Source organism: Arachis duranensis, chromosome 3 (genome assembly GCF_000817695.3).
Source record: "Arachis duranensis cultivar V14167 chromosome 3, aradu.V14167.gnm2.J7QH, whole genome shotgun sequence".
NCBI classification, from domain to species: Eukaryota; Viridiplantae; Streptophyta; class Magnoliopsida; order Fabales; family Fabaceae; genus Arachis; species Arachis duranensis.
Window position 1 is genome coordinate 22,208,260 of NC_029774.3, and position 19,934 is coordinate 22,228,193.

Sequence of the window (19,934 nt, forward strand, 5' to 3'; positions counted from 1 at the left end):
TATTAACAATTAAATTAATTTTTAATTTATTCCCAAAAACTAACTCACCAAATGAAAAATATCTTTCACTCTTAAATTTTCTAAAAATAATACTTTTAAAAGAGGTGTCACTTATAATACAAGAGTCGGAGATTATTTTAAAAAATCAAGTACAGCTAAAATTTTTACAATGACTTCATATTGCTTAAAGTGGGAATAGCAGTTTATAACAATAGTAGTAATATGAACCGACCTCGTGCAGAAATTAAAGAGCTTTTCGTTTTCATAGTGCAAGCTTGTCAATTCAATGAAAATTTGGAATCAAAATTGTTTCAAACGTGTTGAGTGGCTGCATGCATCTGGCACTATCCTATACATAAATGGACTTATTTATTTATTTATTTATTAGAAAAGAAGAAGAATAAAAAAGATTACAGCACTTCAATTAATATACTTATACATTTTATTGTGGTTCCTTCCTTTTCCAATATCCTACTATTTTTACAGCATTTTCGGTATTGTTTTATCCCCTGGCTTGTACAAATTAAAATGGGAATGGAATTGGATTCTGCTATCACTTTTGCTTGTTCTCCTGCTCTTGTTTGGTAGCTTAGGATCCTGGAATTGGGAATTATTTCCTTAAGTATAAACTTCAAAGTGGGCATTAATAGGCTCTGACTTGTGAAAAAGCAAGGGTATGTGTTTCATAAGATTGTTCTCTCTTTTCTCTAATGTCCTTATTATTAATAACTTTTTTCAACTTCAGTCACACTTAATCCTTTCCTATAGTCAAATCATTTTTTTATCATTAATATACATTATTGCACGAAAAAAAATAACAAAATAGTATTTCGTAATGTTGCATTTGAAAAAGATGACTGAGACTGAAATATAAAGATTAAATTAAATTTTTATATTGTGTTGGATTAAATTATGCCTAAATATTATATTTAATTTAAGATAAATATAAAGATTGAGAGATAAATTTAAATTTTAAAAAGTTAAATATGCAAAGACAAACTATACCCACCTCCACTAAAGGGACTTAACATACACTAAAAGTCTAAAACATTTGTATACCATACATATTCTTTATGAATCTTGTACAGAATGACTCTGGTACGGTTTAGGAGGAGGATCGGGAACCTGCAGGTCGAGGCGGATGTCGGACTGCCCAGGCGGAGCGGAGGGGAGGTACCTGCAAAGACACTTCGACGCTCAAGTCAGAATGGATCTGAGAGGTAGAAAGTGTGAGGGATGAATGAATACTTGGAGGGACTTGGGTCCCCTTATTTATAGGAGATGGGGATCGTCTTATCTTATCTTGTTTGGTTAAGATAAGGGAGGTGTTTGAATTTGAAAGTTGGTTAAGAGCTCCATAGGGCCGGTTTTGGGCCTTTCGGAGGGGGGAGACGGGTTGGTCCGAGGAGCCGGGTTCGGGTCTGGTCTCGGGTCCGGGATCCGTGGACCGGATCCGTAACAGTTGCCCCCGCAGCGGGAGAGCGAGCAAGGTCGGTTTGTCGCTGGGAGGTGAGGTGTTTTTATTGCGAAAATGCGTCTTCAGTCTTTCTCGAGTGTTCGTTTGGTTTTTTGTGATGAGGTCGGTGTTCCGGTTTCGTCTTGTGAAAGATTCGTCTGACCGTTTTTGGTCTAGACGTGACCCTTCCGTGCCTGTTGCGCCCGTTGCGTCCTTCGAGGCGTGATTTGCTTTTCCAAGGGGGCATTTATTGCGAGGGGTTTTTTCCCTTTTTTGCCCCTACGAGTCTTTATTGTGCCTAGGGTTGATCGTGTCTTTTTGCTTCCTTTTGAAACCTTTTTTGCTTTTGTTTCAGTTCCCTCGTCCGTTTTTTCTCTTCTCAAAAGAAAAACTCTTCATCTGAAAGGAGACTCCTCTTCTCTCCGTGATTTTTGCTTTTTTGGTGCTGCTCTGTTTCTTCTGTTTTTCTAGCTTTCCTCAAGCTTCCTTCTGAATTACCAAGTTGGCATGCTTTGCTTTTTTCCTTTTTTACTTTGTAAATGCTTGTTCTGTCTTTGCCATGCGTTGTTCTGCCTGTTTTACTCTTTTACTGTTTGTTACTGTGTTTGGTGTCTTTGGGGGGTAGTACTTTGAGTTTGGGGGGGTTGAGCACCGCCGTGTTTTCTTTAATAGTGGTGGTGGGTCACCGCGTCAGGTTGGTAGTGGTGTTAGGTTTTCGCCTTGCTTCTACGTAAAGTCAGTAGGCTGATGGTGGTGCTCCTCCCTGTTTTAGGTATGCAGCGTCGGAGAAATGAGGGTGTGGGAGCCCCAGTAGCCCCCTCCAGGGGTGTTCCCAATCGCTACGGTTGGGTGACCAGCGATGTGTGGGGTGTTCCGTCGCGGGTGACGGAGGATGATCTTCAGCGGCTCCGTGATCAGGGGGCGATCTGTGGTGGTGGCGATGAGGAGGGGCGGTATGAGCTCGTGCTCCCTGATGCCGACGAGCGCGTCTGTTATCTGAATCTTCATTCGCCCACCGTGCCGGACTGGATGTGGGTTTAGGAGTCTATGTTTACTCGGCTCGGCGTGCGGTTTCCGTTTTCGCCGTTTGTTCAGGGCCTGCTTAGTCGGTGTTCCGTAGCGCCGTCTCAGCTTCACCTGAACAGTTGGGCTGTCGTGCGATGTTTTGAATTGGTGTGCCGGTATCTCGATCTTCCGGCTTCTGTTCCTGTTTTTCTTTTTCTTTTCTTATGCACTCTTCCGACTAAGGAGGGGAAGCATAAGAAAGGATATATGTCTTTCCGTGCTCAACCTCATCGCCGGATTTTTGGGTTGTTTGAGGATTCTTTTCATGGTTTTAAGTGGGAGTATTTTAAGGTGTGTCCCGTTCAGGGGCATCGTCCGTTTTGGCTGACACTGGAGGGCGAGCGCCGGTTTCCGACGTATTGGAACTTTGGTGCTGGCCCGTCGGTTCTGACTAAGATTACTTATGATGATTTATCTCGGGAGGATAAGGACATTGCCAGCGTTTTGTGGCATTTGTTTGGCGAGCGTCCGTTGAAACCTCGAGACGTTATGGGGGATCCTGAGGCTTGTCGGACGTATATTGGTGTGTCCTTTTTTTTTGACTTTTTTCCTGGCTTCTTTTCAGTTGAGATGGCTGGTGGGCTGACTTCTTTGGCGAGGCTGAAGGCAGCGCTGGTCCGGGAGGAGGAGTCGTCGTCTCCGTCTACTCCCGTTTCGAATCCGGCCGTGGAATCTCAGGCTGCTTCTCAGGGGGTGGTTTCCTCGGGAGCGCCTATCGATGCTCAGGCTCCTCCCGGTCCTGCGAGCTCGCCTGAAGTCATCGTAGTGACGGCTGCTGAGGCTTTTCGGAAGAGGAGGAGACCCGAGGAGCCGAGCAGCGAGACTTTTGAGGAGGAGGGCTTGGTGCCCAGTGTGATGGACCGGCGTTTTGATGCCTCAGGGTTTATTGATCAGCACTTGATGCCTGGGACGGAGTCGTTTTTTGATGGCTGTGATGTCTCGTTCCAGGCTAAGTCGGTGTATCGTGCCCTTCTTCGATCTGCCGTAGTTGTTCGGAAAGCCGAGCCCGTGATGGCTCAAGTTGGTTTGCTAGAAAAGAAGCTCCATCAGTCCCAGGCCGAGGTGGCTAAGCTAAAGGAGGAGCTTGAGGCTGCCAATGTTGCAAAGGAGAGGGCGGTGAAGTCTTCTGAGGGGGCCGGGGCGGAGATTCTCCGACTTGCCGGTGTTGAGACTTCACTTCTTTCCCAATTGGCAGAGGAGCGGCAGCGTGCTTCAGATGCGGGTTCTCAAGCTGCCGTGCTTCTCGCTGAGTCGGAGGCTCTGAAGGCCGAGGTTGCTGCCTTGAAGAAGGAGAAGACGGGGCTGTTGGCTGAAGCTAAAGATGCGATTGCGGCTACCGAGGAGACAATGAAGGCACAGGTTCTGGTGTTGGCTCCTGGCGTGGACGTGTCCGTGATGGGAGCGTTTAAGGTCGTTCGTGATGGTCAGATTGTCGACCTCGAGTAGCTTTTTAATCTCTGTAATTAGTATTTTGAACTTTGTTTGTTTCTGAATATTTTGGATGGCCAAGGGTCGTGACTTTTGGAGCCGTTTTAATGGTATTTTCGGCCGTCTGGGTCTTTTCGTATGATCCGTATTGTGGTGTTTTCGGCCGTTCGGGCCTTTCTGTATGTTTTGAGCTATTCCGTTTGTTTTCTCGTTTTCGTCGGTCGTCGTTTGGTCGGTTTTTATGGATATCCGTGTGTTGGGCCTGGGGGTGATCAGTCCTCCAGTCGTGGCCGTGTCTTTTGTTCCGTATTTGGGACATGTAGAAAAGTGGAAATAACTTTTTAATGGAATTTTTATTTGAATGGTTGGGCCTCGTTAAAACCCTCCGTTAACGGCGGGAAAGAATACCCGAGATTAAAACTTAGATGAGAAATCCCTTTAAAACCTTGGAAATCTGGGAGGAGAAAAAATATAAATAAAGTATAAAAATAGAAAATAGTATCGTCGCAAGTTGGCTGCGTTCCAAGTCCTTGAGACTTCGTTGCCGTTGAGTCGTTCGAGTTTATACGCTCCTTTTCCGATTACGGCCTTGATTCTGTATAGTCCTTCCCAGTTGGGGGCGAGTTTTCCTTCCCCCAGAGTCGGAAGACCGATATCGTTTCGTCGCAGGACGAGGTCGTCGGCCGCGAATTCTCGTCGGATAACGCCGTGATTGTATCTTAGGCTGATTCTTTGTTTGAGTGCTAACTCTTTGATGTGAGCTATGCTTCTTTCTTCGTCCACGAGGTCTCGTTCTGCTTCTTCGTCGTTACTTCCGATTGTTTTCCTGGGGCTGGGGTCCCCGATTTCCACTGGGATGACTGCTTCTACACCGTATGTTAATCGGAAAGGCGTTTCCCCCGTGCTCGTTTGGGGTGTTGTTCGGTACGACCACAGAACCGACCCTAATTCGTCTGCCCACAGTCCTTTGGCTTCGTCGAGCCGTTTCTTGAGTCCTTTAACGATTATTTTGTTTGCGGATTCCACTTGTCCGTTTGTTTGGGGGTGTTCTACCGAGCTGAAGCGATGGGATATGTGTAATCCTTCTAGGAATTCTCTGAATTTTTTGTCGGTAAACTGGGTTCCGTTGTCTGAGATGATGACCTCGGGGATTCCGAATCGGGTGATGATCTGTCGCCAAACGAATTTCCGACACTGGGTCACCGTTATGGAGGCCAGAGGTTCGGCCTCGATCCATTTGGTGTAATAGTCTATGGCGACAATGAGATATCTGAGTTGGCCGGGCGCTGCGGGGAAGGGTCCGACGAGATCGATTCCCCAACTGCCGAACGGCCGTTCTGCCGATATGGTGCTGAGTTGGTGTGGGGCGGCTTGGTGGATATTGGCGTGTCTTTGGCATTTGTCACAGATTTTTGCCAATTGTATGGAATCTCGAATGATTGTTAGCCAGAAGTAGCCAGCCCTAATGATCTTTTGGGCTAGCGTTTTTCCTCCGATGTGGTGACCGCAGCAGCCTTCGTGGATCTCGCGGAGTATGTACTCCGTGTCCACGGGTTCGATACATTTGAGTCGGGGTTGCGAGAATCCGCGTTTGTATAGTTGTCCTGCTATGATGGTGTAGTTGGCGGCTTCCCTTTTTATTCGCCTTCCCTCTTTTGGGTCTGGCGGTAAGGTTCCGTCGAGGAGGTTTTGTAGGATAGGGTACGTCCAGGACTCCCGGTTTGAGGATGCTAGATGTGCGTTGATTATCGTTGACACAGAAGGCGACCTAACGACCTCCTGAATTAGCGATTTGTTACCGTGTCCTGATTTTGTACTGGCTAGTTTGGAAAGTAGGTCCGCCCTGGCGTTTCGTTCCCTGGGGACGTGTTGTATGGTAATGCTTTCGAATCCTTCTTTCAATTCGTTTACCTTGTTGAGGTATTGTTGGAGCAGGGGATCTCGTGCCTGGTAGCTTCCGTTGATTTGGGAACTGACTACCTGGGAATCGGTATTTACCTCTAGGGTCTTTGCACCGACTTCCCGGGCTAGGGTCAGGCCTGCTAAGAGGGCCTCGTATTCTGCTTGGTTATTTGATACTGGAAATTCGTATCGTACTGATTGTTCAATTGTGATCCCGTTTTGATTTTTGAGTATGATTCCGGCACCTCCGTGAGTGGAGTTTGACGAGCCGTCGACGTGCAGTTTCCATGGTTCGGGGGTGAGCTTTCCCGGAGTCATTTCGGCGATGAAATTGGTCAAGACTTGTGCTTTGATAGCGTTCCGGGGTTCGAACTTGATCTGGAATTGGGATAACTCGATGGACCATGCTAGCATTCTTCCTGCTAGGTCGGGCTTTTGTAATACCTGTTTGACCGCCTGGTCGGTTCGGACCGTTATGGGGTGAGCTTGGAAGTATTGCCGCAGGCGCCGGGAGGCTGAGAGGAGTGCGAAAGCTAGCTTTTCTAGGCGTGAATAGCAAGTTTCTGCATCCTGTAGGACCTTGCTTATGAAGTATACGGGTTTTTGCTCTTTTTTCTCGTTTTCTCGGATGAGAGCTGCAGCGAGTGTCTCTTCCGTTATGGAGAGGTACAGGTAAAGCGTTTCCCCTGTTTGGGGTTTGGCGAGGATTGGTGGTTCCGCTAGAACCCTCTTGAAGTGTTGGAATGCTTCTTCGCACTCCATCTCCCATTTAAAAGGGGTTCCTTTCTTCATTAATTTGAAGAAAGGGATGGCCTTTTGAGCCGATGCCCCGAGAAACCGAGATAACGCGGTCAGTCGGCCGGTAAGCTTCTGGATGTCTTTGAGGTTTTTGGGGCTTGTCATCTCGAGGACGGCACGACATTTCTCCGGGTTTGCTTCAACTTCGCGTTGCGTAATCATGAAGCCGAGGAACTTTCCTGCTTCCATTCCGAAGGCGCACTTTGCCGGGTTGAGCCGCATTTGGTGCTTTCGTAGGGTGTTCATTTTTACCTTGAGGTCGTCGGTTAGTTGCTCACCGGATTCGGTCTTGGCGAGCATATCGTCTATGTAGACTTCTAATTTGTTTCCGGATAGGTCTCAAAATATCTTGTTAACAAGTCTTTGATAGGTGGCTCCAGCATTTTTTAAACCGAAGGGCATTACTGTGTAGCAGTAGGTTCCGTCCGGGGTGATGAATGCTGTTTTTTCTTCGTCTGGTCGGTGCATCGGGATCTGGTTGTAGCCGGAATATGCGTCCATGAAGCTGAGGTATCGGTGGCCGGATTCTGCGTCTACTAACCCGTCGATGTTTGGTAGGGGGAAGGCGTCCTTCGGGCAAGCTTTGTTGAGGTCTGTGTAGTCGACGCACATTCGCCATTTTCTGTTAGATTTCCTTACTAGTACGACGTTGGCTAGCCAGGTTGTGTAGGGGAGTTCCCGGACGAAGTTGGCTTCGAGTAGGGCTTTGACTTGATTTTTGACTTCGGCGGCTCGGTCTGGTGACATTTTTCGTCTCCTTTATGCCACGTCTAGGTCGGCAAGGAATATTCCGGCCGCATCCCGGGATTTTTTCCTTAGGGCTAGGCTGGTGTTGTCGCATTCGGCTGCGACCTCTCGGTCTCTGTGAATGGTTCCGACGGAGCCGTCGTCAGTTCTGAACTTCATGAGGAGGTATTTGGTAAAGATGACTACAGAGAAGTCGTTGATTGTTTTTCTTCCGAGAATCACGTTATAGGCTGTGGAGTCTTTTAGGACTACGAATTCAGATAGGATTGTCTTTCTCTGATTGCTTGTTCCTATGGTGATGGGGAGGGTAATCGAGCCATCTGGTTTGAGAAAGTTGTCTCCGAGCCCCGTGACGCCGTGGCGGTGTGTTTGAAGGTTGTCGTTGCGGAGCCCGAGCTTGTCGAAGGCTCCTCGAAAAAGGATGTTGGAGTCTGCGCCGGTGTCTACCAGTATTCTTCGTACGAGTCCTGTTCCGATTCTGGCTGAGATGACGAAGGGGGCATCTTCGGCCGAGGTGCCGTGTTGGCAGTCTTCTGGTAAGAATGTTATCGTATTGTCGGCCGCGGCGATTGGGGCTTGGTTTCTGACGGCCATTACCTTGAGATCTTTTTTCATTGTGAGTTTTGACTTGCTCGATACGTCCTTGCCTGTGATGACGTTCACTATGATGGTCGGGTCTTCCTCCGGGCTCTCCCTGAGGGGTAGCTTTTGAGTTCTCGGGTTACGCCCTTCTCTTTCCGGCGACTTGTCTCTGTCTGCGCGCCTCGGTTCTCTGATGATTTTGGCAAATTCCGGGAGTTTGCCGTCTCGTATGGCCTGTTCAAGAGCGTCTTTAAGGTCGAAACAATCTTGTGTTTTGCGGCCGTAGCCTCGGTGGTAGTCACAGTAGAGGGTTTTGTTGCCTCCTGTCCTTTCTTTGAGTGGTCGGGCTCTGGGGATGACGCCTCGATCTGCTATTTGGTGGTATATCTCCGTAATTGGTGCTGTTAGGGGCGTGTAATTAGAGAATTTTTCTATTCTCGGTGGCCGATTGGCCGGCCTGGGGTGGTCCCGTTGATTCTCTTTGGGTGGTGGGTTATGACGGGGAGCCGAATTACCGTGTTGGGTGGCGGCGTGCTGCCGTTTGTTGGCAGCGACGACCTGGCTGACTTCCTCGTCGTTGATGTAGTCCTTGGCGACGTTCTGGATTCGTGCATGGTCCATACTGGTTTAGTAGTGAGGTGCTTGCGAAAATCTTCATTCATGAGCCCGTTAGTTAGGCAAAGGCTTGCAACGGAGTCCGTGAGTCCGTCGACCGTTAGGCATTCATCGTTGAAGCGGTCGAGGTATTTCCTTGTGGATTCTTTTTGCTTCTGTGTGACCCCTAACAAGCTAATGGGGTGTTTGGCTTTGGTGATTCTGGTTGTGAATTGGGCCATGAATTTTCGTGCTATGTCGTGGAAGCTGGCTATGGATCCGTTCGGGAGGGCGTTGAACCATTTGATCGCCGGTCCGGCAAGGGTTACCGGGAAGGCTCTGCATCGGACTGCGTCGGCCGCTCCTTCTAAGTTCATTCTGGCCTCGAAGGCCGTTAGATGTTCTTGGGGGTCCTTAGTTCCATCATACTTCATGTCGGTGGGTTTGTCGAAACCTTTGGGGAGTTTCGCTCTTAAGATTCTTTCTGTGAAGGGCGTGGCTCCCATTATGGTGTGGTCGTTTCTCGTGCGTTTGGTGTTTCGGCGTCTCGGGTCTTCGTCCGAATCGTGTTGACGACTTAGATCGTGGGACGCGCTGCGGTGGTGTTTCTTGTTGTATCGCCGTTCTGGCGATTTCTCGTGTCGATGGTTACGTGAGGTGCTGCGACCATCTCTCCTATCGTGTTGTCGGGTTGGCGACCTTCCGCGGTGGGATCGTGGCCTGGAAGTTGCCTGGCTTCCGTGTTCGTTGGCGCGTTTTCCTCTGTCGGTCAGTTTGCCTTCAAGTTCTTGGACCCGGAGGCAGAGATCCTGGATGATCTGTGCCGCTTTGTCCCTGGCTTTCTCGGGATGTTGCGGGTCTGTGACTACGTGTTCGTTCGTGCGGTGGATGGTACTTGCTATTCTTGCTTGGTCCGTGACCTCCTGGTGTTCTGAGGCCAGACGACGTGGTTGGGAGTCATCCTGGCTTGAAGGGTTTTCCTCCAGGATGCCCTCCATCCGGTTCGACTGTCGCAAGTCCCCACAGACGGCGCCAATGTACAGAATGACTCTGGTACGGTTTAGGAGGAGGATCGGGAACCTGCGGGTCGAGGCGGATGTCGGACTGCCCAGGCGGAGCGGAGGGGAGGTACTTGCAAAGACACTCCGACGCTCAAGTCAGAATGGATCTGAGAGGTAGAAAGTGTGAGGGATGAATGAATACCTGGAGGGACTTGGGTCCCCTTATTTATATGAGATGGGATCGTCTTATCTTATCTTGTTTGGTTAAGATAAGGGAGGTGTTTGAATTTGAAAGTTGGTTAAGAGCTCCATAGGGCCGGTTTTAGGCCTTTCGGAGGGGGGAGACGGGTTGGTCCGAGAAGTCGGGTTCGGATCTGGTCTCGGGTCCGGGATCCGTGGACCGGATCCGTGACAAATCTTAATTTAGAAACATATTAAATTTTTTTCCCAATTAACCACTACTTTGATGTCTACCGAACAAAACTAGATATCACAGGGTTTACAATATCTAGTAAGATTAAATCCCTAAGAATCTGTAACTGGCATGTACCAAATAAATTTATAGTAGATAGAAATAAACATCCCTATATGTAAATTTTTTTTGCAAGACTCTGTGGGATATAGATTGGTAGTAGCTATAGGGTAAAGGGTAATGTATGGTTTGTTCTAAAATTATTAATGAGGTTTGTTCATAGGAATAGGATACACCAAAAATGTAACACAGGAGTTGTTAGCATTAATCAAATATGTATGTGTTAGACTGTTAGTTATTTCTATATATAAAAGTAAGATGTTTATAAATACTCATTTTTTTCTAAAGGTTGAAAAAAAGTAAGAGTGTGGAATTATAGTATGAACTATTTCTAAGTTCAACTAAAAAGTCTTTAGGTAATCTCAACAATTTTTTTTAATTTTAAATTCTAAAATCTCCACAAAAAAAGTTAACAAAATAATTTTATAATAAAAATGAATTAATATTAATTATTTAAATGTTAAGTGTCTATATTTTTTCTTTTAAAGACTTATAAATAATCAAGTAAGTGCTATAAAAAATACAAAATAGAATTAAAAAATAGATACAATTGGAGATTTTGTGTATGTTAATATATAAATCCTCAAAGAATTACTTTACAAGTCATTTTTTCCTCTGTAACCCAACCCACCTAATGTTTCAAAATAAAAGTAATACATATGTCTAAATTTATTTACTAATACATAAGAGAATATTTAGAAAATAATTAAATTAGAAAATAATTAAATCAGTTTTTGGTTTTTGTTTTTGATTTATAGTTATAGATTATGTTTACTCAATTAGAAGTACCAAAATAAAAATTATAGATAAATTTAATGTAAAATTATTATCTCAATCAAATATACTTTGAAAGAACCTAAAATTGCCGATGAGTCATAACTCACACGGCATTTCGCCCTCTCTTCATCTCAAAGGTCTCGGGTTTGAATCCTATTAGCTGTAACTAAGAAGAAAAATTGGTAAATATGTGGAGTGTGTGGGTTTAATTTGGATTGATTTTAAATTAAAAATTTATTCAATTTGAATACTAATTTTATTTATAATGCGATTTGGGTTGAATAATTTTTGTAAAAAATTTGATCCAATGTAATTCTCAAAAAATTTAAATTGGATTGAATTTACAGTATTATAAATTAAAAAAATTAAATATATATAATAAATATCAACATAAAATTTTAAATAACTAACAATGACATAATAACTCTTAATAATATTTTAAAAAATCAACAATAACATAACAATAGAAATAAAATTATTAGCTAAAATAAATAAATAAATCTCATTTTAAACATAAAATATTTATTAAATAATAATAATATATGAATAATATAAAAATATATAATAAAATAAATATATTATAAGTAAAATTGTAAATATAATAATAAAAATAATAATATTATATCACTGTTGGTTTGAAAATGAATTTTTTTTATTACTAATGAATTTTTTTTATTACTAATGAGTTTGACCATAAAAGCAATATTTTGACTACAAAAATAGAAATAGGTAAGTCAAAGTCGAAGAAAGATAGTATAAAAAGCGTCAGTCGAAAAGATAGTTGTTGTCTTTCTTTGATCAACAAGATTTGCTATTCGACTTTTAAATTGAGTGGAAGACGTAGGTGCGAAATTTGAAGACCAAGGTGAACAAACGTAAAAATTAAAGACAAAGAAAATAAGGATGTAAAAATTTGGGAATCAAGATTCTTCATGATCAAGACAAAGTCATGACTAAAGAAAAAAGAAATAGAATCGTAGATAATATACTTTATTATTAGTCAATTTTATGGTCTATAAATAGTCAAAATTCAGAAAAAGTTCAAAACTTCAATCTAGAACACTAAATTATTATATAAACTTATAAAATTTTTTATTTTCGCAATAGAATAAAAAATATAAAGTATAAGTGCATGTGAATATTAGAAGTCAATCTTTAATTCGTTTTTTTTTTTTGCCTATTTAATTTATTGTTGTGCATTTTCTTTGAATTTTGTTTTGTTGTTATTGCTTAAATCAGTATTTCGCACTTTTATTTTTTCTATTTGATTATTTATTTCTTAGTCAGTTATCACAAGTTTATCACTTTCAAATCTTGACATAAAATTATTTTAACATTAATTAAGTAATTTTTAGGTTAATTTGTTTTTTGATATTTAAAATTTAGATACAAACTCGTTTTGACATTTTTTATTGAAATTTATCAAAAAAAAAAGTGAAACAAATATATTATATAATTTAGATTGGATTAGTTTTAAAAAGTAAATTTAAAATTCGATTCAATCTGTATGATTTACAAAAAAAATCCAATTAAATCTAAATTAACGTGATTTTAGTCCGTTTTCAGATTGGATTGAATTAAATAAACCATTTAATTTGGATTTGAACACCATAGCCATTAATTTATTGAGCCTCTAAACTAACCAATCAGCTAATGAAGAACGCAACCGCGTGAAATTATGTGTCGATCTTTGGGATTGGGGTGGTGATGAATCATAAACGAGTGCAATAATGAAATAAAAGACAGTAACTTTCACTTGTATGTAGAGGGTTTTTCCCCCATGGAATTGAGCACCACTACTCCTTGACATTAACAATAAAAAAGGATTTTAAATTCTACCGTGTTGTTAAATTGAAGTTGCTCATGCTCTTCTAAGTTCTAAGTTCTAATTTAATGCCTAAAATGTAGGGGTTCTTTTGTAGGTTATGAAAAATTTTAATTGGAGTGCTTAAACTTATTCCTTTATCACCGCTGGTTATGACTTACGAAGCTCACATAATTATATATCTATTATATTTTAATGACAAACTCTTTCATTTATATTTGCAAAATAGCCAAACATTTTATTAATACATTTACAAACCATTCTTTCATTTAACTTAACAACTTAACATGTGATTGTATAAGTATATTATTGCATTTTATTCCATTTACGCACAATATTTTCACCCGATCTACCTAGGATACTCATACTGCTCTGCTGTTTTGTATTTTGTTTTGTTCTCTATTTTGTCGGCAATCATCATTAATTTTGTGTCTACGTGTAATTGTAATAATCATCTTGCTGGCTACACATCTTGATGCGGTGAAGCTTGTTTTGTTCTGCTCATTTCAGTAGTTCTTATTCTCAATTAATTACCTAATTATTATTCTATAAGGGAACGAATCCCTTGAAAAAAATTTTATATTGATATACGTATATATTATAAGTTAAATTATACCAGTACTACTAATAAGAATGCTTCTCACGTCATGAATTTAAGATGTGTACTGATTACTGAACACGTGACAGATACCCTTGAGAACACCTGTTTGACTTATTAAATGTACGAAAAGATGATTTACTCCATTTGATTCAAATATTTTCAATCTGGTTTCTATTTCGAGCTGAAAACAGAGATAGAAAAATGTTTGTAAAGAATGACAGGAATCAACCAGTCCAAAATGAGGGACACAGTAATAGATAGGGAGACAGAAACTTTTATTGGTAAAAATGGTATAAGATGAAGGTAGATGGTGATTTTCTGTGAGAGTAAGAAGAAGATGAAAGCAAAATAATTCTTTTTTTTGTATTTATATAATTATTTTTTATCAAATAATATACAGAGAGAAATTTATATATGTCTAAAGTCTCTTTCTCTGCCTCCATCCTTTTGTTTTCATATTTCTGTCCCAGAGCAATATCTGTACGAAGCCTAAATGACGATTTTTCTTATCTCTTAATTTCTCTATGTTTATCGTCTGGCGTGTTAAGCCTAGGTAGAATACCGACAACTACGTAGCACACTTAGAAAAGAGGAACACCGACTATGTCGGGAGCTTTATATGTTCAATTCTGCCCTTGGGATTCAATTTTGGATTCTGTCCTAAAATATTCATTCTTTTTAATCCAAGCTACTTTACGTAAATACATGCAAGCAACCTTAAAAAAAAGGTTATAAACTTGGATTGATGTAGTGACTTATTAGTTCACAAGTTTATTTAAATAGGTATCGAAAATTAAAATTCTACTTTATACATGAAATTATTTTTTAACCAACGGTAAATTCTTAGAGTTTCGATCTGGAATAAATTAATCCTTAATCTCTTGAATTGGAAGATTTTGTTCTCTTTATAGTTCATACTAATCAGAATGTTAAAGTGTATGATACTAGGCATCAAATTTGAAGCAGGAGTTGGAGTTGCTTTGATGGAACTGTATTTTACTTACTCTAATGTTTACCACCTGCAATTCGCAAACAACATCAAGCCAAAAGTGTTAACTTGATATCGATTCTTCAGGATATTGAGTCTGTTATCATCAATGAAGATAACATGGTCAAAGGAAACAAATTAAGAGGAAGAGTTGAGAGGACGAAATCAAGAAAACCCATCAAGTAATAGCTTAAAAGGCACTCTTAACTTTTTACTGATCCACGTTAGGTACGGGAACAACCACCCTAATTTAAATCCCAGTTACTTTTCATGGTCTCTAGAGGGGGTCAAAAGTGGGATCCAACTTCGGAATTTCACATTGGAGATGGTCTTAAAAACACAATTTCATCACTTCCCCTTGTAACTACATTGATTTAATTCTAGAACCCAGATGCATGCCAAGACCCTAACAACACGACCACATCTCCTGAACTACCTAGAAAGGAGAAGCTATTTGTTCTTTGCTTTGACCTATTAAAGGTCATAAGATCCTACCTTTATAAGAGAAACCTAATATCAACAATCAGATGTATCTTAAGAAAGCTACATAAAAACATGTCACTTGGCTTCTTCTGATCCCTTCAGATAGGGTGATTCACCATCACCACTGTTATGAGCAGCAGCCGAATTGCCCTGGCCATCTCCACCTGCTGTCCCAGCTTCCAGGGCATCTTGCTTGCTTCCACCACGTGCATCATTTGGACCTGCAGTTGAAGGTTGGCCACCACTGCTGCCACCTCCAAGACCAGCCTCGCCATGCAGTGGATGCATGCCATTATTTATCCCTCCAGGTCTCAGTCCCATTTGGCCCTGGATGGCCTGCTGGTGCAAATGCTGCTGCTGCGGATCCTGCATTTGATGTGGGTTACCATATTGCATTGGCATCTTTTGAGCAAAGAACCCTTGTTGCTGAGCCATCGCTGCAGCCTGAGGGTGTTGCATATAGTATCCTCCCGGTTGCATCATAGGGTGTGGGGGCATCTGCAAGCATTGGATAAAAGGAGGCAATCAGGACGTGGTTAAGAGCAAATGATAGAATTCGAGAAACCAGTGATGATTGAATCTTCACCTGTGCAGGCATAGCTGGTGTTTGTGGCTGGGCATCAGCAATTGCAGCTAAATACATTAAATTCTTTTGAAGCTGAGCTTGGTACCTAGAACATCAAAGCATCCAACAACCATTATATAAAACCTTGCCATAAGTTATTTAAGACAAAGCAAGAATGCGATAATTACCAGCCATGCAGACAGATTAAGACAGGCTTGATAAGGATAAAGAATTAAGAGTAATGTCCATTGCTATACGTAGAATAGAATTCCTCTCTAAACTATTCTTCTGCCAGGATTGAAATGACAACTGATAACAACTGACATGAGTGAATTTAGATACTAAAACAGGAAAGTGTAAACTTAAAGGGGAAAAACTTCTCAATCTCACCAAGTATAAAGTATTTTTCTATAGAAAACTTTGGAATAACACAACCAAAAGTCATATTAGATCATTCTTTATCCATGACTAATACAGATATGCAAACTGCCAAGGACTCAAGGCTCAGAGGAGAATATATAATATGACAAATCTATTAAAGCACTATAAAAATTGAGAGAAGACTTACTGGGCACATTCAGCAAGTTTTCCAAGATTTTGATTGTCCAAAATTGCCAGAATCAGCTTCTTGTTGTCATCAAGATACTGTGTTGTGTAATAACAAACAGGGTATAGAAAAAAAATTAAGAATTCTTGCTGCCTATTGGATAAAACTCAACATGTATATAATGGGTATTGGGTAGTAAACTCATCACAACAAGCAAATACAAAGAAAATTAAGGTGAATTGTCAAAATTGACCCCAAAGACAAAGGGTAAATTGAATATTTCTTTGACAATTGAAAAAATTTCAAGCACATTAGTATCATTTACAACCTAGCTTACATATCAATTCATTAACTTCAAACTGTCTAACAAGTAACAACTCTTATCTACATAATCAGCTTTCCACCAAACATATCATGGACCAATCAATTTATTAACTTCAACCCTCTAACAAGTAACTGATCTTTCTAGGGAAAGGCAAAAGTAACATTTCATATAGGCGATTCAGAATTTGAGAACTGCTACAGATATCAAAATTAAGAACTTTAGTTTATCAGTTTGCAAACCCTATTCAGAGTGAGAGCATACCTTCTGAATCTGCTCAGTGGTAATGTTTGCAGGTGGGAAGGAAGGCATCATCGGCATCATTGGGGGTGTCTGCTGCATCTTCTCAAAGTAATAACGCCCAAAAAACACCCTAAAAACAAATCAACTGTTAAGAACCCTAAACACAAAGCCCTTGTCAGAAAAGACGATAACTTTGGAGAAATTAGCAGCGGCGGATCACGTGAGCAGAGGAGAATCGGAACGGCAGAAGCAACGTGGAGCACGGTTGGCAACGAAAAAAACCGAAAAAAATCAGAATAAAACCGAAAAAAAAATAAAGTCAGTAACTCAATTCAACCAATTTTACACCAATTTCACTGCAATTTAACAAGAAATGAACAAAGCCAGTAACTCTATTCAACCAATTTCACATCAATTTTAACAAGAAATAAACAAAGTCCGTAACTCAATTTGTCATTTCCACTAAATAAACAGTAAGTATCTCATCTCATGAACAGAATAATAATTAGGGTTTAAACAGAACAATAATTAGGGTTTCTAAAATTTAATTACTTGCAATGGGGGAGGTGGACGGCGGCGGCGACAAGAGCTCGGCGGCGTGAAGGTGCTGAGTAGCAGCGGCGAGAGGAGCAGTCGGCGGCGGCAACAAGATCGGCGACGTGAAAGAGCAGTCGCGGAGCAGGGGGCGGCGACGATGGGAAACGGAGACTGCTGGAGGCGGCGACGATGATGCGGCGACGTTGACGCGGAGAAAATGACGCGCCGACGATGAGGCTGAGAAGGCTGCTGGAAGACCTGCTGGAGGCGGTGACGAGTGGGAAAAGGAGATGCGATCTCGCGGTTGTGAAGATGGCGAAGCTTGCGGCTGTGTTGTTGTGAGGGTGGCGGTGGCCGGTGACTTGACAGTATATATCAATATATGTGGGTGAGGAAGTGAGAAAGTTTGAATTGTGAGGGAATAACGACAGAGAGAGTGAGAAATTAGGGTTCAGGTTTCAAAATATATATATGAGGATATTTTAACAATTTTACACTTATGGTTATTAACTTATTATACGGATATTTAGTAGATAGAAACTAGAAAGGTCCTCCACTCCGTTTATTAAACGGGTACCTGATAATGTTTCTGGCAAGGTAAAAAAGAAATTAATAATAAATAAAATGGGGGATAGATAGATAAATACAAGGAATATGTTTAGGTACTTGTTTGTTTGTGGTGATACAAAACTACTTTACCAAAGCAAAGATTTGGTGTGGGTTGGGTACAAAGCTCAAATCATCAAGTACTAATGGATGTGGATATTTGTAAATGAGACCCCATGTTTTGCTCTTTTATTGTCTCAGTTTGACTTTGACGGTTGCTTCATTTTTGGTTGTACTGTAGAACGCACCAACGAAATTCTTGAATCTCAATCTTAATTTCATCAAAGGTTAACACATTGTTTGAATGAATGGAATATAGAAAAAAAAAATGAATGCATGAAAAAGAAAAATAGAGTGAATGAAAAAAAATAATGTAGGACCTATTAAAAATTTTTCTTCTAAAAAATGAGATAAAAAAAAACGTGTAAACAAAAAAGTGATAGATTTTTTTATTCAAAAATGAGATAAAAATAGTAATAATTTTTTGTTCCAGCACTATAAATACTTTTTTTTTTTACGTTTTATAATACACGATAGATTTTTTTTCTGTAACTATTAGTATGAAATTTTATGTCTTAATATAAACAATTATTAGTTAACAAAATTAATCTCTTATTTATTGTTAATTTGAATGTTAAATCTCTCCTATAAATAAAAGAATCATTAATAGAATTTTACATGTTTTTATAATAAACATGATATCCCTCTTTCCTTTTTAGTCTTGCACGCTCATTCATATGAGATTGGGGTGTTTGCAGTGGGTTTTGGTTCGATTTTTAAAGAAAAAGTTATCCGATCTGAACGTTTAATTTATGTGCGGTGTGGTTTGGATCGGATGAATTTTTTTTTGGAAATCCGATCTGATTTTATCTGATTACAAGCGGTTTGGATCGATTTGAATTTATGGTTTTTTAAATAAAAAAATTAAATACATATAATAAATCTCTTGGCTGTGAATAGGGGTGGCAACACTACCCGAACCCGCGGGTACCCACCCCGCCCCTACCCGCTCGGGGCGGGTAATTACCCGCCCCCGCACTTGGGAGGGGCGGGACGGGGTCGGGTTTAAGTAATACGCTGTGAATTTTCTTGGCAGGTGTGGAGTGCTTAGATATCTATGTTTGGCCGGCGTTGGTCTTTTCCAAAGTTACTAAAGGACCATTTCCTAAGTTGGACAGATGAGTCGCGTAGGAAAGAGGATCGAAAACAGTGTTTGAAGTGCTTCTGTGCGATCATTTGGCACATTTGGATGGAGCGGAATAGGAGGATATTTCAGAATAAAAGTAAAGGCGTAGAAGATATCATCAACATGACCGTGCTTAGCTACGACGAGTGGAGAGGTATACATTCCTAGTGTTGTTGATTACTATGCCGGAGATGACATGCGGATTTCATTTCTCTGGGTTTTAGCACTATTTGGAGTTGCCTATCTGATTATGTTGCTTGTTTATTGCTGTTTGCTCCACTTTAGTGTGTTTGAACTTTTGTTTTCAAAAAAAAAATTTAATAACTAACAATGACTTAACAAGTCTTAACAATATTTTAAAAAGTCAACGATAACATAATAATAAAAATAAAATTATAGGTTAGTTAAAATAAATAAATAAATAATATTTTGAACATAAAATATTTATTAAATAATAATAATACATGAATAATAAAAAATTATAACAAATTGAACATGTTATAAGTATAATTGTATATATAATAATAAAATAATAATATTATAGCACATTGTGCGGTTTGGATTGGATTGGATCGGTTATGAAAAATAAATTCGAAATTCGATCCGATCTAGCGGTTTACAAAAAATAGAATCTAATCAAATTCGAATTAGTGCGGTTTTAATCGATTTTCGATTTTGATTGGATTGGATGAGCAATTTAATTTGATTGGATTTGATTTGAACTTCCTAATATGAGAATGTAAACTTTGTAGTTATTTAACTTTATAGATATTTGCTCACTAATGGAGTTTGATTATTTGGGAGATCACCCACTTTATCTCTGCAATACATGAGGGATTAGTCATTGAACTTCAAGATATTATTTTATATCGTAGCTAGTTAACCTAAACCATTTACAAATTTTAATTCTTTTATTTCAAATTCAATAATTAATATTTAAAATTTTTATTAAGCAATCTATTAATTAAATATACTGAATACTGAAGAAATATACATTGAAAAATAGATTGTTTCAAAATTTACTTCGGAAATAATTATCTATGAATTTTGTTCCCTAAAGTATTAATGTCAAACATATCTTAAAATACCAAAATCTTTAATATATACTTTTGAAGTTTAACCTTTATCAAAATAAAATGTGACTAATAA

At 40.2% G+C, this 19,934-nt stretch overlaps 2 protein-coding genes across 4 annotated transcripts; both read right to left on the bottom strand.

Annotated features, from left to right (window-relative positions):
• Positions 1-7,408: 7,408 nt before the first annotated feature.
• Positions 7,409-9,570, bottom strand: LOC107478207 (uncharacterized). The gene is made up of 2 exons (XM_016098349.1): positions 8,671-9,570; positions 7,409-8,578 (listed from the first exon to the last, which is right to left on the bottom strand). Exons 1-2 carry the CDS (start codon positions 9,568-9,570, stop codon positions 7,409-7,411), a joined length of 2,070 nt encoding a protein of 689 aa, XP_015953835.1.
• Positions 9,571-14,479: 4,909 nt separating this feature from the next.
• On the bottom strand, positions 14,480-17,455 carry LOC107478103 (GRF1-interacting factor 3). 3 transcript variants are annotated; one of them, XM_016098233.3, is made up of 5 exons: positions 17,009-17,455; positions 16,478-16,647; positions 15,913-15,989; positions 15,366-15,450; positions 14,480-15,277 (listed from the first exon to the last, which is right to left on the bottom strand). In XM_016098233.3, the coding sequence occupies exons 2-5, from the start codon at positions 16,553-16,555 to the stop codon at positions 14,855-14,857; spliced, it is 663 nt and encodes a 220-aa protein (XP_015953719.1). In that variant the 5' UTR covers positions 16,556-16,647; positions 17,009-17,455; the 3' UTR covers positions 14,480-14,854. The 3 variants fall into 3 exon arrangements, with proteins under 3 accessions (XP_015953719.1, XP_015953720.1, XP_015953718.1); XM_016098234.3 differs by having other exon boundaries at positions 16,478-16,586; positions 17,009-17,454; XM_016098232.3 differs by lacking the exon at positions 17,009-17,455 and having other exon boundaries at positions 16,478-16,947.
• Between the last annotated feature and the right edge of the window lie 2,479 nt (positions 17,456-19,934).